The sequence below is a fragment of the Scyliorhinus torazame genome, chromosome 14 (assembly GCF_047496885.1).
Source record: "Scyliorhinus torazame isolate Kashiwa2021f chromosome 14, sScyTor2.1, whole genome shotgun sequence".
Taxonomy (NCBI): Eukaryota; Metazoa; Chordata; class Chondrichthyes; order Carcharhiniformes; family Scyliorhinidae; genus Scyliorhinus; species Scyliorhinus torazame.
In genome coordinates this window covers 9,319,424-9,336,420 of record NC_092720.1, presented here as the reverse complement: position 1 = coordinate 9,336,420, position 16,997 = coordinate 9,319,424, and the positions used below count along the sequence as shown (strand labels likewise).

At 50.8% G+C, this 16,997-nt stretch overlaps 1 protein-coding gene across 20 annotated transcripts in view; it reads left to right on the top strand.

Annotated features, from left to right (window-relative positions):
* LOC140389512 (TRAF2 and NCK-interacting protein kinase-like) overlaps positions 1 to 16,997 on the top strand; it is a 302,323-nt gene that overhangs the window by 232,987 nt on the left and 52,339 nt on the right. For 10 of the 20 annotated variants that reach the window (XM_072473663.1, XM_072473680.1, XM_072473665.1 and 7 more), the window contains 4 exons: positions 2,186 to 2,350; positions 3,362 to 3,622; positions 7,690 to 7,796; positions 16,131 to 16,306. In XM_072473663.1, the coding sequence (XP_072329764.1) occupies positions 2,186 to 2,350; positions 3,362 to 3,622; positions 7,690 to 7,796; positions 16,131 to 16,306 (709 nt within the window). Of the gene's footprint in view, positions 1 to 2,185; positions 2,366 to 3,361; positions 3,623 to 7,689; positions 7,797 to 16,130; positions 16,307 to 16,997 lie in introns of all 20 variants that reach the window. The other 10 variants (XM_072473662.1, XM_072473661.1, XM_072473664.1 and 7 more) reach the window with 3 other exon arrangements.

Sequence of the window (16,997 nt, the reverse complement as noted above, 5' to 3'; positions counted from 1 at the left end):
CTCACCAAGGTTCCTTAGGCAGCACCTTCCAAACCCACCACCACTACCATCTAGAAGGACTAGGGGAGCACCACCGACTGGAGTCCCCCCCAGCTCCCCTCCCCAAGTCACTCACCACCCTGACTTGGAAATATATCGCTGTTCCTTCACTGTTACTGGGTCATAAAACTGGAACTCTCTCCCTTCCTAACAGCACTGTGAGTGTACCTACAACACATGGACTTGCAACAGTTCAAGAAGGTCGCTCATTACCACATTCTCAATGGCAACTGGGGTTAGGCGGTAAATACTGGCCAAGCCAGCGACATCCACACCCAAAGAAACAATTCTTAAAAAGTCAAGTTCAGGTGAAGATAATTGAATGTAAGAGTAACCACTGATTGGTGTAGGGCCAGGTAAAAGGTTTATGGTTCAAAGCTTTCCGGTGACGAGGGGGTTTGTTTAGGCGGTATTGCGGAGAGGGATAGGGTTTTCCTCCTCCTTTCCAAGAACAAAGATGCAAAGTGACTTTCTTCAACTGCGATTTATGGACGATGGCTTGACTTTGCTGAGACCAGGACTTGCTGACTCCCCAACAGCCCCTGGTCTGCCGGGAATTTAATACTGCAAATAAAAGACTGTTCGGCAAACATTCCGGGTTGAATCATACGTCCTGCCGATGCGCATGGTGAAATAACTGGACACTTTCAACGTATGGGGTCGTATCATTCTTGATTTGATGGACCTCCGAGATTAACCTGAAAGGACTCACTCAGGAACCAACTTCACACTTTGAGAAGTCAAACCCTCAAGTTTGGAAGCATTTTTCTCTTGAATTTTCACCGAGTTGGGAGTCTGGAAACAGTGCCTGGTGCAGCTACGATCTTCAAACTTCCTTTTACTATTCCTGTCTTCTCTTGGGCTATTGAAGGCTGCGGATCTGATGGAATTGCTGGTCTATCTGTGATTAGATCTCCAACATCTGGGAATGCTTGCCTGAAGCTATTAGGAATAAGTAACCAATGCTGAGATGATCTGACATTTCTAATTTGCTTTAAATTTTTCCATTTTGTTCTTGTTTTGATTTGTAATTGTATCACTTGCATCCCAAAATTATTAGCCCCTCCACACGGGAGGCGAGGTGAGACTCAACGGATGAAAACTTAACTTGTTCACATGGCACCCCTCAGTTGGCTATTTGAGAGGCGATGTTAACCCATTTAAAATACTAGGTAACACCAGTGATCAGATGACAGATGGGGCTATGTCCCATAAATGGGTTAATCATTCTCTTCTAACGTCACAGAGGGTTCATTTGTCCTGTGGTAGCAGGCAGGCAGCCTCGTGGTTACAGTCCATTAATCTCCAAATACTCCAGGAGTGGTGCAGCTTCAGACAAGTTGGTACCAGCTTTTTAATCAACTTTGCCTGACCTTTGTGGTGTGCTACATATTGGTGTCTGATTATTGACCTGCTTTGAATGTGTGAGAACCTTAACCGTGGGGCCTTGGCACCAGCAACACAATTTCTTTTCAACCAGAAGCAGAATATTTCAAACTGTTACAATGCGGGGAGAATTTGGCCCATGCTCAGACTGGAATGTAAAAGAAATCGCAATCCCACTGCCATTAGACGCTTGAACCCAAGGCTCTCCAGATTTGAAATGTTGTGTGAGTTCTATAGTAGACCTCGGAAGCACAGTGGCTGCCCACTCTCTATTTGACATTACGAACCAGAAGTACCTTCCCGTTTCGATCCTTCTCCAACTCCTTCGGAATGTGCTTCCGTGGGCCATGGTAAAGGAAGTATCTCATCTCCGAAAAGTGATTCAATTCCACGGCTTCCTGCTGCCTTCACTGGGACTGTCTGCAATACAGATGTTGTATTCTGCTTTGGGTTCCGATTGAGTGTTGAATGAGGTTTGCTAGACAGGGTTTGGAAGGTGAAACAGTAAACAGAAAGTACTGGGAAAACCCATTCAAGCTCCGAAGAGTCACACTGACTCGAAACACTAACTTTGTCTCCACAGAGCCGGGTTTTGTTTCCAGTGTTTTCTGTTTTGTTTCAGATTCCAGCCTCCGCGATCTTTTGCTTTTACTTTAGGATTTGGAAGGTGTCACTTTGGCGTTACTAACACTTCATTTTTTTTTCCCCCCCCCCACCCACCCACCTCCACTCCACCCCAACACCTCTTCTTGGCTTTCAGGTGGAGGATCGCTCCAAATTAAACCGCCAGAGCTCGCCGGCGATGCCGCATAAGCTGGGGAACAGGATGTCGGACCCAAGCATGCCACCTCGCTCTGAATCTTTCAGCAGCAATGCAGTGCAGGCTGCACGAACACCACCAATGCATAGACCTGTCGAGCCCCAGGTAGCAGAGTCCAAGGTTCCTACACTCCTTCACCTGTTGCTTGCATGGGGGGGGGGGGGGGCGGGGGGTGGTTTGCTGCTTGGAATATTCTGGATTGAGTGTTTCCAGAAGCTGCTATGCCTGCTTCGCAAGCTTCTGTAGAATGTTGCAACAGAGAAAGAGTCTTGGCTCCTCCATGCTCGCCTTTATCTGCCACAATCACCTCTTTCCATCATATGTCATCTCACACTATCAGCATCTCCTCCTATTCCTCGATCCCTGTGTCTTTACCCTGCTTCCCCTTCAATGTATTGATACTGTTCATTTCGAACTCTCGCTGTGCTAGTGAGTTCCACGTTCTCTAGGTAAAGAGCTTCCTCCTGAATTACCAATGACTTTATTGGTGAATATATTTCTGCACCCTAATGTCAATCTCTCCCCCCCACCCCCCCCCCCCCCCCACCCCACCCCCCAAGTGGAAACCCATCTCTGCTTAGACCAAATTTAGCACCTTTGTAATGTTAAAGACTTCCGTCAGGTACGATCGGCCTTGCCTGATTGTGGCCAGCTCCCCGTTCTGGTAATGTACTTCTAGTTGCAGTTGCCCCACGGTTTCTATCGCACTTTCTGTGCTGGTGCGAAATCACAGACGCGGGTCCAATACGGGCCCGGGTCGATCTCGGGTTCTGCTGGGGATCCTATTCTCCCCCCCGCCCCCCCCCCACCGTCCCATCATTTGTAGCTGGATCCTGGAGACCTGGGAACTCCAAGCAGAATAATGGGAGAGGCACCTGATAAGATGGGGGTTAGAAAGGCTCCTGGTCTCTCATCTTCACCTCCCACACACTCCATCATCATTGTGTCCAGCTGATTTTTAAATAATTGTAGCGTTTGCGACTCCATTATTTTCATGAACAGAAATTCCTCTCCATGTGATGGCCACTCTCTGTGACAACCTCCTTGAGTCTGGCCTCAAAAGGTAATGTAGAAATTTGCAGATCTGGGAGGTAATTCTAATTTCCTTCTGCACAGGTCCAAGTAGCTCACCTGGTTCCTCTGAAACCCCACAGCACCTCCATGACGGCCTCCCAGTCCCTTCACGAGCAGCCAACTAAGAGCATGTCCAGCGCTTTCCACTCACAAGAGGGGCTAATGTCACATCGCGCCGAAATGCCACGACAGAACTCTGACCCCACATCAGAAACCCCGCCCCTCCCTCCCCGCATTGGGTCAAGAGAAGAAAAGTATGGGGGCGGCGCCTGGCATAGGCAAGAGGAGGACACTCCACCCAAGGTAATCAACTCGTCATTGCGTCTCCCCTCTCTGCAAGACTGCATTGAGGGCCGTTGAAGGCAACAAATAGTGTCGTCAACTCTGGATGTTATTCCAGGAGCTGTCATCACATAACCTCCAAACACCCCCTCTCCCACCTTGCCATCTCCCAGTACGTCCATCATCGCAGAGCTCAAAAGCTGATTGGAACGTGGACACACTCTTCGATACCGAATGAAGTCATACTTTTTTTTTTAATTTTAAGAGTGCCCAATTCATTTTTCACGTTTAAGGGGCAGTTTAGCGTGGCCAATCCACCTAGCCTGCACATCTTTGGGTTGTGGGGGCGAAACCCACGCAGACACGGGGAGAATGTGCCAACTCCACACGGACAGTGACCCAGGGCCGGGGTTCGAACCTGGGACCTCGGGGCCGTGAGACAGCAGGGCTAACCCACTGCGCCACCGTGCTGCCCAAAATGAAGTCATTCTTGACCGTCAGTCAAATGTGTTCCATCCCCCCAACATTTTTGTAATTAAAAATGAAAGTGTTGGAAGAAATTGAAGTAAGCCATCATTAATTTTCTCCTTGTATGGCTTGCAAGTGTCCAGGAGGTTAATCTACTTCCTGGAGACTGCAGAAAGATTCCAGAGGCTTGGTACACCTCAGTCCAAGGTACACTGTATATTGTAGGTTCTCTGCCAGCAGTGTACTCTGATCGTACCAGGTCAGCGCCACACTCTTCTAGCACCATCCAGTGATGGCAGGTTAGCGTGGTATTCGGACAAGCTGAAGGAGTGAGATACCAGGCGATAAACTGTCTGTACAAGTGGTAATAGATAACAGGGCCCTGAATTTTCTCAGTTAACCCAGTCTCCTCCAACCTTGCCTAGAGATTGGCAGCATCCAGTTCGATTTTCTTTTTTTGGGGTGCAGTTTAAGCTGTTCCTTCAGGGGGCTTTACCATGCTCTCGCCTCTAGAGTCAGACATCTCACAAGAAGGACGGCACGGTGGCGCAGTGGTTAGCACTGCTGCCTCACGGCGCTGAGGATCCGGGTGTGATCCTGGCCACTGTCCGTGTGGAGTTTGCACATTCTCCCCGTGTTTGCGTGGGCCTCACCCCCCACAACTCAAAGATGTGCAGGGTAGGTGGATTGGCCACGCTAAATTGCCCCTTAATTGGGGGAAAAAAAGATCGCTCGCAAGGAGGTCATTTAACCCACGGTGATGCTGTTGGTTCTCTGAAAAAAACTATCCGGTTCGTCTTACTGTCCCCAAGCTGTGCTAATATCACCTTTCAAAAGAGAGAAGCTTGAAAGTTACAATTGAATCCCCTTCCTCCGCTCTTTCACGCAGATCATATGACTCATTACGTAAAAGAAACAATTCTCCTCCTCTTCCCTTGGGTTCATCTGTCAGTTTTCTTAACTCTGAGTCCCTCTGGTTATGGACCCTACTGCCACTGGAGACCGTGTCACCCTGTCCACTCTGTCAAAACCATTCCTGTGGACGGCACAGCGGTTAGCACTGCTGCCTCACAGCGCCGGGGACCCAGCTTCAAGTCCGGCCACGGGTGACTGTCTGTGCGGAGTCTGCACGTTCTCCCTGTGTCTGCGTGGGTTTCCTCCGGGTGCTCCGGTTTCCTCCCACAGTCCAAAGATTTGCGGGTTAGGTGGATTGGCCATGATAAATTACCCTTAGTGTCCAGGGATGTGTAGGTTAGGTTAAGGGGTTAGTTGGATAGGGAGGGTGCTCTTTCAGAGGGTCGATGCAGACACGATAGGCCAGATGGCCTCCTTCTGCACTGTAGGGATTCAACGATTGTGAATGTCTGCCAAATTTTCTCTTATATTGTCAAGAGAACAAGCCGCTTCGCCATCATTCCAAAGCCCTGCACCCTTCAGAAGCAAAGTGCCTGATCTCTTTTTCCTGACAATATAAAATAATGGGTAACTTCTTGAGGGGGTGCAGGAGCAGAGGGACCTGGGTGTATAGGTGTGGAGATCATTGAAGGTGACAGGACAGGTGGAGAGAGCAGTTAATAAAGCAGGTAGTATCCTGGACTTTATTAATAGGAGCAGAGTACAAGAGCAAGGAGGTTATGCTGAACTTATACCAGACACTAGTGAGACCTCAGCTGGAGTATTGTGCATAGTTCTGGGCCACCGTATGGGAAGGATGTGAACACATTGGAGAGAGTGTGGAAGACATTCACAAGAATGGTTCCAGAGATGAGAAACTTCAGTGATGAGGAGAGATTGGAGAGGTTGAGACTGTTCTCCTTGGAGAGGAGACCGAGAGGAGGTTTGATAGAAGTGTTTAAAATCATGAGGGGGCTGGACAGAGTGGACAGGGAGAAACTGTTTCCGCTGGTAAAAGGATTGAGAACGAGAGAGAGCACAGGTTGAAGGTGAGAAAGCAGCAAATGTGATGTGAGAAAAAGCATTTTCGCACCAGTGGGCGTGGGTCAGTAATGTACTGTCGGGAAGTGTGGTGGAGGTGGGTTCCATCGAGGCGTTCAAGAGGGCGTCAGATGCTGATTTGAGTAGAAACAGGAAGAAGTCAGAAACAGAAGAGAAGTCCGAGGAATGGCACTAAGTCATGATGCTTGCTTGGAGAGCTGGTGCAGATGCGATGGGCCAAGTGTGTGTGTCCTGCAGACCAACAATTCTGTGATTCAGTCACGTGAAGTTCAGCATCTTTTCAGCTGAGAAGGAACAGGGTGTAATTCTGAGCAGCTCCATTAAATCTACCCTTCACCGCTTCTCTCCTCTTATGGAGATTTCAGACGGGTGACGGATGTGTTCTGAGGTCCACGAGTTGCTGAAAATACCTTTCGGGAAAACCGGATAGAACAGGGGTGTAATTGTGTCGGTGTGACATGCACCCAGCTCCGACCTGGAAGACAGCAACATGTGGACAACAGCCCGGATAGCTTGCCCAAGGTGGATGCGGGAATCTGGTTTATGTTGGCTTGGCCCGCTTGGTGGCACTCTTGCATGAGGTTGACAGTTGTGGGTTCACAGTCCACTCCAGAGCTTCCGAACACAATCGAGACTATATCCCAACGCCGTGTGACAGAGTGCAGCGCCGTTAATCCTCCAGGCCCTTTCTGCCCATTCTGCGGGATTCAGTTTGCGTTAATGGAATCCATACTTATTCACCGGGATTCCCTGCGGATCCACTGCTAATGTTACAATGTTAGGGGGGATGCCCTCCCTCGGCAGAAATTCATATCCCATCACGGTCTCCGTTCGGGGAAGCGGGGGAGTTTTGCCGTTGTCCTGGGGTCCAGCGTTCTTCTTCCAGCAATGCCATCAGAAAGCAGGCTGACTGAATATTCATCCCATTGCTGCTTCTGGGGTCCTGCTCTGCACAGAATGGCTGCCGCATCTGCCTGCTGTACCTCAACGCGATTGATTGTAAATGAATGAAGCACTTTCTGAGATGGAATTAGGTGCTATAATGCGAAGATAAATCTGTTTGTTGTCTTTAGATCACTAAATGATGGAAGCTACAGCCTCTTGGGGGGGGGAAAAGTGAGCCCTTCAGGTTAGGCCCCTACTCGAGTGCCCCAGTATAAAATTCAAGAAACATATATTCACTTGGTCACCTGCTAATGCAAACAGTTTCCAGTCCCTTTCAGCAATAGTCTGGGAACAGGAGGAGGCCATTCAGCCCCTTGAGCTGTCCCGTCATTCAGTGACATCATGACCGATCTGTATATTAATTCCATCTGCCCTGTTCTCCATGTCCCCCAATCCTGTCACCTGGCTGGAATCTACCAATCTGACATCACCCCCGGAATGGCCTGGCGGACTGTGTCTCTGGTACTGAACTCTTTCCCAACAGAGCAAATCATTTCTTGCCCATCGAACCCTTTATCGTTTTTTAAACCTCGATAAGATCACCCCTCGACCTTCAGCGGCAGTGTAAAGGTTAGATCCCACACTAAAGCCTTCGTCCCCGTCTCTCTCCTTCATGGCCAATTTAGAAGCCAGATTATTGCTTCTTCCTATTTCCACAATGACCCCCGGCTGGCTCTCCAATCCTCATCATGATGCTTGATTTCTTTTTTTAAACTCAGGTTCCTCAAAGGACAACATCGATATCCCCGGCACCTGGGCGCAAGAACTCTCCAGGAAACAGCAGTGGACTGGCTAACCAACCCAGCGCCCAGCTAATAAGGGCAAGGTAAGGGAACCAATGAAGGAAGGACTGATCTGGAAAAACATTCCTCACATTTTTCTGTTTTCAGTAGGGGTGCTATGGCAGTCGAGGGTGGTGTCATTACTGGTACAGGCTTGGAGGCCGAAGGGCCTGTTCCCGTGCTTTGTTCTTTGAGTGCTCTGTACACCATGATTTAAGTTGAGCTCAGTCAATCTTATAGCTGCAAGAGTGACTCGTGAAGGAATCAAAATGCTTCCGCGAAGACGGAAACCATCACCCAATCATCAATAGCCGTCAGGGAAGGAAGTTGTCAGACATGCTTCACTGGGTAACACTCGCACCCCTGTCTCAGGAGGTTGTGTTCATGTCCCGCTCCGGACCTTGAGCACAATCCCCAGGCTAACACCCCCAGTGCAGTACTGAGGCAATGCGGCACTGCTGGAGGTACTGACCTTTAGTTGAAACACTAAACTGATGCCCCATTTGTCGTCGTCCCCCCCCCCACCACCACCCTTCAGGTGGACCTAAAAGGTCCAGTGGTAATTTTCAAAGAAACAGCAGGGGGGGTTCTCTGTGGTATCTGGCCAATGTTTATCCCTCAACCAGAACCACTCAAAGCAAAATGATCTGCTCGCTCGCCCATTACTGTGGTGGGAGCTTTCTGTGAGCAAATTGGTTGCTTTGCTTCCTGCATCACAACAGTGACAACACTTCAAGTACTTTGTTGGCCGGAGAGCTACACCCGAGATTGAGAAAGGCGCTACACAAATGCAATCTCTCTCTTCCCTTTGACACAAATCACATGTAAAATTCTGTCTCATATTTGCAGTAACAGTCAAACACTACGTGAAAGGGTTTAGTTCACCCAGATTCTGGGAATATTCGTATCCTTCTTGGATGAAGGAAAGAAAGTTCTCCTAGTTTTCCTGTTTCAGGTCACTATGCAGTCTTCAGTGGGTGTCCCCGTCTCTCCGCGAGTCGCCCCAGCACCACCAGGTGCCTCGGTGAGGTGTCCCCCCCCCCGGTCCATAAGACATAGGAGCAGAATTAGGCCACTCGGCCCATCAAGTTTGCTCCGCCGTTCAATCATGGCTGATATTTTTCTCATCCCCCATTCTCCTGCCTTCTCCCCATAACCCCTGATCCCCTTATTAATCAAGAACCTATCTATCTCTGTCTTAAAGACACTCAGTGAATTGGCCTCCACAGCCTTCTGAGGCAAAAGAGTTCCACAGATTCACCACCCTCTGGCTGAAGAAATTCCTCCTCATCTCTGTTTTAAAGGATCGTCCGTTTAGTCTGAGATTGTGTCCTCAGGTTCTAGTTTTTCCTACAAGTGGAAACATCCTCTCCCACGTCCACTCTATCCAGGCCTCGCAGTATCCTGTAAGTTTCAATAAGATCCCCTCTCATCCTTCTAAACCCCAACGAGTACAGACCCAGAGTCCGCAACTGTTCCTCATACGACAAGCTCTTCATTCCAGGGATCATTCTTGTGAACATCCTCTGGACCCTTTCCAAGGCCAGCACATCCTTCCTTAGATACAGGGCCCCAAACTGCTCACAGTACTCCAAATGGGGTCTGACCAGAGACTTATACAGCCTCAGAAGTACATCCCTGCTCTTGTATTCCAGCCCTCTCGACATGAATGCCAACATTGCATTTGTCTTCCTTTTTTTTTATTAAATATTTTATTGAAAATTTTTGGTCAACCAACACAGTACATTGTGCATCCTTTACACAATATTATAACAACACAAATAACAATGACCTATTTTATAAACAAAAAATGAATAAATAATAAATAACAAAAATGAAAACTAGCCCTAATTGGCAACTGCCTTATCACAAGTAACACTCTCCAAAAATATAATTTAACAGTCCAATATATAATTATCTGTAGCAACGACCTATACATACTATACAGTATATATTAACAACCCTGAGAGTCCTTCTGGTTCCTCCTCCCCCCCCCCCCACCCCATCCCCCCCCCCCTCCCCCCCCCCCCCCGATCCTGGGCTGCTGCTGCTGCCTTCTTTTTCCCATTCCGTCTATCTTTCTGCGAGGTATTCGACGAACGGTTGCCACCGCCTGGTGAACCCTTGAGCCGACCCCCTGAGGACGAACTTAATCCGCTCTAGCTTTATAAACCCCGCCATGTCATTTATCCAGGTCTCCACCCCCTTGGCTTCTTTCCACATTAGCAATATCCTGCGCCGGGCTACTAGGGACGCAAAGGCCAAAACATCGGCCTCTCTCGCCTCCTGCACTCCCGGCTCTTGTGCAACCCCAAATATAGCCAACCCCCAGCTTGGTTCGACCCGGACTCCTACTACTTTTGAAAGCACCTTTGTCACCCCCATCCAAAACCCCTGTAGTGCCGGGCATGACCAAAACATATGGGTATGATTCGCTGGGCTTCTCGAGCACCTCGCACACCTATCATCCACCCCAAAAAATTTACTGAGCCGTGCTCCAGTCATATGTGCCCTGTGTAATACCTTAAACTGAATCAGGCTTAGCCTGGCACACGAGGACGACGAGTTTACCCTGCTTAGGGCATCTGCCCACAGCCCCTCCTCGATCTCCTCACCCAGCTCTTCTTCCCATTTCCCTTTTAGTTCATCTACCATAGTCTCCCCTTCGTCCCTCATTTCCCTATATATATCTGACACCTTACCATCCCCCACCCATGTCTTTGAGATCACTCTGTCCTGCACCTCTTGTGTCGGGAGCTGCGGGAATTCCCTCACCTGTTGCCTCGCAAAAGCCCTCAGTTGCATATACCTGAATGCATTCCCTTGGGGCAACCCATATTTCTCGGTCAGCGCTCCCAGACTCGCGAACTTCCCATCCACAAACAGATCTTTCAGTTGCGTTATTCCTGCTCTTTGCCACATTCCATATCCCCCATCCATTCCCCCCGGGGCAAACCTATGATTGTTTCTTATCGGGGACCCCCCCAAGGCTCCAGTCTTTCCCCTATGCCGTCTCCACTGTCCCCAAATCTTCAGTGTAGCCACCACCACCGGGCTTGTGGTGTAGTTCCTCGGTGAGAACGGCAATGGGGCTGTCACCATAGCCTGTAGGCTAGTCCCCCTACAGGACGCCCTCTCTAATCTCTTCCAAGCCGCTCCCTCCTCCTCTCCCATCCACTTACTCACCATTGAAATATTAGCGGCCCAATAATACTCACTTAGGCTCGGTAGTGCCAGCCCCCCCCCCCCTATCCCTGCTACGCTGTAAGAATCCCTTCCTCACTCTCGGGGTCTTCCCGGCCCACACACAACCCATGATGCTCTTTTCAATCCTTTTAAAAAAAGCCTTCGTGATCACCACCGGGAGGCACTGAAACACAAAGAGGAATCTCGGGAGGACCACCATCTTAACCGCCTGCACCCTCCCTGCCAGTGACAGGGATACCATATCCCATCTCTTGAAATCCTCCTCCATCTGTTCCACCAACCGCGTTAAATTTAACCTATGCAATGTGCCCCAATTCTTAGCTATCTGGATCCCCAGGTAACGAAAGTCCCTTGTTACCTTCCTCAACGGTAGGTCCTCTATTTCTCAACTCTGCTCCCCTGGATGCACCACAAACAACTCACTTTTCCCCATGTTCAATTTATACCCTGAAAAATCCCCAAACTCCCCAAGTATCCGCATTATTTCTGGCATCCCCTCCGCCGGGTCCGCCACGTATAGTAGCAAATCGTCCGCATACAAAGATACCCGGTGTTCTTCTCCTCCCCTAAGTACTCCCCTCCACTTCTTGGAACCCCTCAACGCTATCGCCAGGGGCTCAATCGCCAGTGGAAACAATAATGGGGACAGAGGGCATCCCTGCCTTGTCCCTCTATGGAGCCGAAAATATGCAGATCCCCATCCATTCGTGACCACGCTCGCCACTGGGGCCCGATACAACAGCTGCACCCATCTAACATACCCCTCTCCAAAACCAAATCTCCTCAACACCTCCCACAAATAATCCCACTCCACTCTATCAAATGCTTTCTCGGCATCCATCGCCACTACTATCTCCGTTTCTCCCTCTGGTGGGGCCATCATCATTACCCCTAACAACCTCCGTATATTCGTGTTCAACTGTCTCCCCTTCACAAACCCAGTTTGGTCCTCGTAAACCCAGTTTGGTCCTCGTGGACCACCCCCGGGACACATTCCTCTATTCTCATTGCCATTACCTTGGCCAGGACCTTGGCATCTACATTTAGGAGGGAAATAGGTCTATAGGACCCGCATTGTAGCGGGTCCTTTTCCTTCTTTAAGAGAAGCGATATCGTTGCTTCAGACATAGTCGGGGGCAGTTGTCCCCTTTCCTTTGCCTCATTAAAGGTCCTCGTCAGTACCGGGGCGAGCAAGTCCACATATTTTCTATAGAATTTGACTGGGAATCCATCCGGTCCCGGGGTCTTTCCCGCCTGCATGCTCCTAATTCCTTTCACCACTTCTACCTCGACCTGTGCTCCCAGTCCCACCCTTTCCTGCTCTTCCACCTTGGGAAATTCCAGCCGATCCAAGAAGCCCATCATTCTCTCCCTCCCATCCGGGGGTTGAGCTTCATATAATTTTTTATAAAATGTCTTGAATTCACTCTCTCCGCTCCCCGCTCCATCTCTCCTTCCTCATCCCTCACTCCCCCTATTTCCCTCGCTGCTCCCCTTTTCCTCAATTGGTGTGCCAGCAACCTGCTCGCCTTCTCCCCATATTCGTACTGTACACCCTGTGCCTTCCTCCATTGTGCCTCTGCAGTGCCTGTAGTCAGCAAGTCAAATTCTACATGTAGCCTTTGCCTTTCCCTGTACAGTCCCTCCTCCGGTGCTTCCGCATATTGTCTGTCCACCCTCAAAAGTTCTTGCAGCAACCGCTCCCGTTCCTTACTCTCCTGCTTCCCTTTATGTGCCCTTATTGATATCAGCTCCCCTCTAACCACCGCCTTCAACGCCTCCCAGACCACTCCCACCTGGACCTCCCCATTATCATTGAGTTCCAAGTACTTTTCAATGCACCCCCTCACCCTTAGACACACCCCCTCATCTGCCATTAGTCCCATGTCCATTCTCCAGGGTGGGCGCCCTCCTGTTTCCTCCCCTATCTCCAAGTCCACCCAGTGTGGAGCGTGATCCGAAATGGCTATAGCCGTATACTCCGTTCCCCTCACCTTCGGGATCAATGCCCTACCCAGCACAAAAAAGTCTATTCGCGAGTAGACTTTATGGACATAGGAGAAAAACGAGAACTCCTTACTCCTAGGTCTGCTAAATCTCCACGGGTCTACATCTCCCATCTGCTCCATAAAATCTTAAAGTACCTTGGCTGCTGCCGGCCTCCTTCCAGTCCTGGACTTCGACCTATCCAGCCCTGGTTCCAACACCGTATTAAAATCTCCCCCCATTATCAGCTTTCCCATCTCTAGGTCCGGAATGCGTCCTAGCATCCGCCTCATAAAATTGGCATCATCCCAGTTCGGGGCATATACGTTTACCAAAACCACCGTCTCCCCCTGTAGTTTGCCACTCACCATCACGTATCTGCCCCCGTTATCCGCCACTATAGTCTTTGCCTCGAACATTACCCGCTTCCCCACTAATATAGCCACCCCCCTGTTTTTCGCATCTCGCCCCGAATGGAACACCTGCCCCACCCATCCTTTGCGTAGCCTAACCTGGTCTATCAGTTTCAGGTGCGTTTCCTGTAACATAACCACATCTGCCTTAAGTTTCTTAAGGTGTGCGAGTACCCGTGCCCTCTTTATCGGCCCGTTCAGCCCTCTCACGTTCCACGTGATCAGCCGAGTTGGGGGGCTTCCTACCCCCCCCCCTTGTCGATTAGCCATCACCTTTTTCCAGCTCCTCACCCGGTTCCCACGCAGCTGTATCTCCCCCAGGCGGTGCCCCCCCGCCCATCCTCTCCCATACCAGCTCCCCCCTCTCCCCAGCAGCAGCAACCCAGTAATTCCCCCCCTCCCACGCCCCCCCCCCCCCCCGCTAGATCCCCCGCTAGCGTAATTACTCCCCCCATGTTGCTCCCAGAAGCCAGCAAACTCTGGCTGACCTCGGCTTCCCCCCGTGACCTCGGCTCGCACCGTGCGACGCCCCCTCCTTCCTGCTTCTCTATTCCCGCCATGATTATCATAGCGCGGGAACCAAGCCCGCGCTTCTCCCTTGGCCCCGCCCCCAATGGCCAACGCCCCATCTCCTCCACCTCCCCTCCTCCCCCCATCACCACCTGTGGGAGAGAGAAAAGTTACCACATCGCAGGATTAGTACATAAAACCCCTCTTTGCCCCCCACATTCGCCCCACCACTTTGTTCAAACGTTCTTTTTAATAACCCGCTCATTCCAGTTTTTCTTCCACAAAGAAGTCCACGCTTCATCCGCCGTCTCAAAGTAGTGGTGCCTCCCTCGATATGTGACCCACAGTCTTGCCGGTTGCAGCATTCCAAATTTTATCTTCTTTTTATGAAGCACCGCCTTGGCCCGATTAAAGCTCGCCCTCCTTCTCGCCACCTCCGCACTCCAGTCTTGATAAACGCGGATCACCGCGTTCTCCCATTTACTGCTCCGAGTTTTCTTCGCCCATCTAAGGACCATTTCTCTATCCTTAAAACGGAGGAATCTCACCACTATGGCTCTGGGAATTTCTCCTGCTCTCGGTCCTCGCGCCATCACTCGGTATGCTCCCTCCACCTCCAACGGACCCGCTGGGGCCTCCGCTCCCACTAACGAGTGCAGCATCGTGCTCACATATGCCCCGACGTCCGCTCCCTCCACACCTTCAGGAAGACCAAGAATCCTCAGGTTGTTCCTCCTTGCGTTGTTCTCCAGTGCCTCCAACCTTTCCACACATCGTTTCTGATGTGCCTCCTGCGTCTCCGTCTTCACCACCAGGCCCTGTATGTCGTCCTCATTCTCGGCTGCCTTTGCCTTCACGACCCGAAGCTCCTGCTCCTGGGTCTTTTGTTCCTCCTTTAGCCCTTCGATCGCCTGTAGTATCGGGGCCAACAGCTCTTTCTTCATTTCCTTTTTGATCTCTTCCACACAGCATTTCAAGAACTCTTGTTGTTCAGGGCCCCATGTTAAACTGCCACCTTCCGACGCCATCTTGGTTTTTGCTTGCCTTCCTTGCCGCTGTTCTAAAGGATCCACTGCAATCTGGCCACTTTCTCATCCTTTTTCCATCCGTATCCAGGGGGGATTCCCTTCTGGTTTACCGAACAGTGTTTTTAGCCGTCAAAATTGCCGTTGGGGCTCCTATTAAGAGCCCAAAAGTCCGTTTCACAGGGAGCTGCCGAAACGTGCGACTCAGCTGGTCATCGCCGCACCCGGAAGTCTGCATTTGCCTTCCTAACTGCCGACTGAACCTGCACGTTAACCTTAAGAGAATCGTGAACAAGGTTCACGACGGCGCAAAACGGCCCCGATCCCGACCGATTCAGGCCCTGACAATGGGCCAGGATCGGGGCCGCGTCATCTACCCGCGCCAGGCGTTGTCGCCCATGTAAAGGCGCCGCCGCATAGGTGACGCGGCCGGCGCCGCATAACTGGCGTCATCCTCGCATGCGTGGTTGCCGTCCTCTCTCAGTCCGCCCCACAAGAAGATGGCAGACAGATCTTGCGGGGCCACGGAAGGATGGAGGTCCTCCTTCAGAGAGGATGGCCCGACGATCGGTGGGCACCGATCGTGGGCCACCCCACATTTGAGGTACCCCCCCGGTGCAGGATCCCCCCTCGCTCCCCCCCCCCCAGCGTTCACGCACCGTTCACGACGGCAGCGACCAGGTGTGGACGGCGACGGGGGGAACCCACCGTTTTGTCCTGGCCGTTCAGCCCATCCGGGCCTGAGAATAGCGGGGGGTGCCGGAGAATCGCCATTTTGGGTATCTCCGGCGATTCTGCGGCCCACGGAACTCGACGGGGCCGGTCCCACCGCTTGGGAGAATCGCGGGAGGGCGTCAGACCGGCATCGCGGGAAATTTTGGCGGCCCAGGCGATTCTCCCAACCGGCGCGGGAGTGGAGAATCTCGCCCAAGGACTCCCAAGTCCCTTTGTGCTTCTGATCTCCGAAGCATCTTCCCATTTAGAAAAGTCTATGCCTCCATTCCTCCTTCCAAAGTGCGTAACCTTATACTTACCCACATTATCACCCTCCCCCTCCCCTGGGTCGCTCGTTGAGTGTGTAGGGCCCCAGGTGGGATATGTGGTTGAAGATTTATTTTTTTGGAGGTTCTGCTGGAGTCACTGCGATAGGTTCTTTCTGTCTGTCTGGTAGAGGTGTTTGCAGAAGTTGCTCTTTGGACTGGGATATTTACGTGACTCTTCCCTTCTTACCTCCCAGTAATCCTGACCTACGGAAGAACGAGAACCTGTTGGAGACGCCCTTGCATCGCACCAGCAGTGGCAGCTCATCCAGTTCCAGCACTCCAAGCTCCCAGCCAGGCTCCCAGAGCGGCTCCCAGAGCAGCTCCCAACCTGGATCCCAAAGCGGATCCAATGAACGCAACCAAATCCAAGGTAAGGCGGATTGGGGGAGGGGAAGGCAGAGGAGGAGAGAGGGGGTGAGTGAGGAGGGGTGGGGTGATGGGGGCGGTGCTGGTGGTATGAAGGATGGGAACAGATGGAATGTTCGGGCGGGTCTTTGACAGGGAGAAGGAAATGAGACGTGGGAGGGAAGATGTGGGAGGTGGAATTTGGGGGAGGGGAGGAGGTGTGGGGGAGTGACGTTTGTGTTGTCATGCCAGAGTACCTTTAAGAAATTGGTGTTTATCAAATAGCTGTAGTGGATGTACCTTTAAGAAATGGGTGTTTATCAAATAGCTGCAGTGATGTCAGAGTGTGGGTGGTGCTGGGCTGTCTGTCTGTTTTTACTTTTGTTTTTGAGCTGGCAGCTACAGTATGTATTTGGTTCCGTTTTCAGAGTTGGAGCTGCTTCCAGCCAAACAAGGTATAATTTTGATCTCTCTCTGCATATAAAGAATATCTTCAGATCACTTGCTAATTTAAAAGTGACAACTGCTCTCCGTATAGAATTTAAACCTGCTGCCTTTGTTAAAGAGGGTATTTGTCTTATGGATGTTGCTAGGAAAGATTAAGGGTTACTTATAGAACGCTGTATTCTTTGGGGGGAGTATTTGCGTTGATAGTTGCTAAGATGTTTATTATGTGTTTATAAAATGTTAACTGGATTCATAGAATAAACATTGTG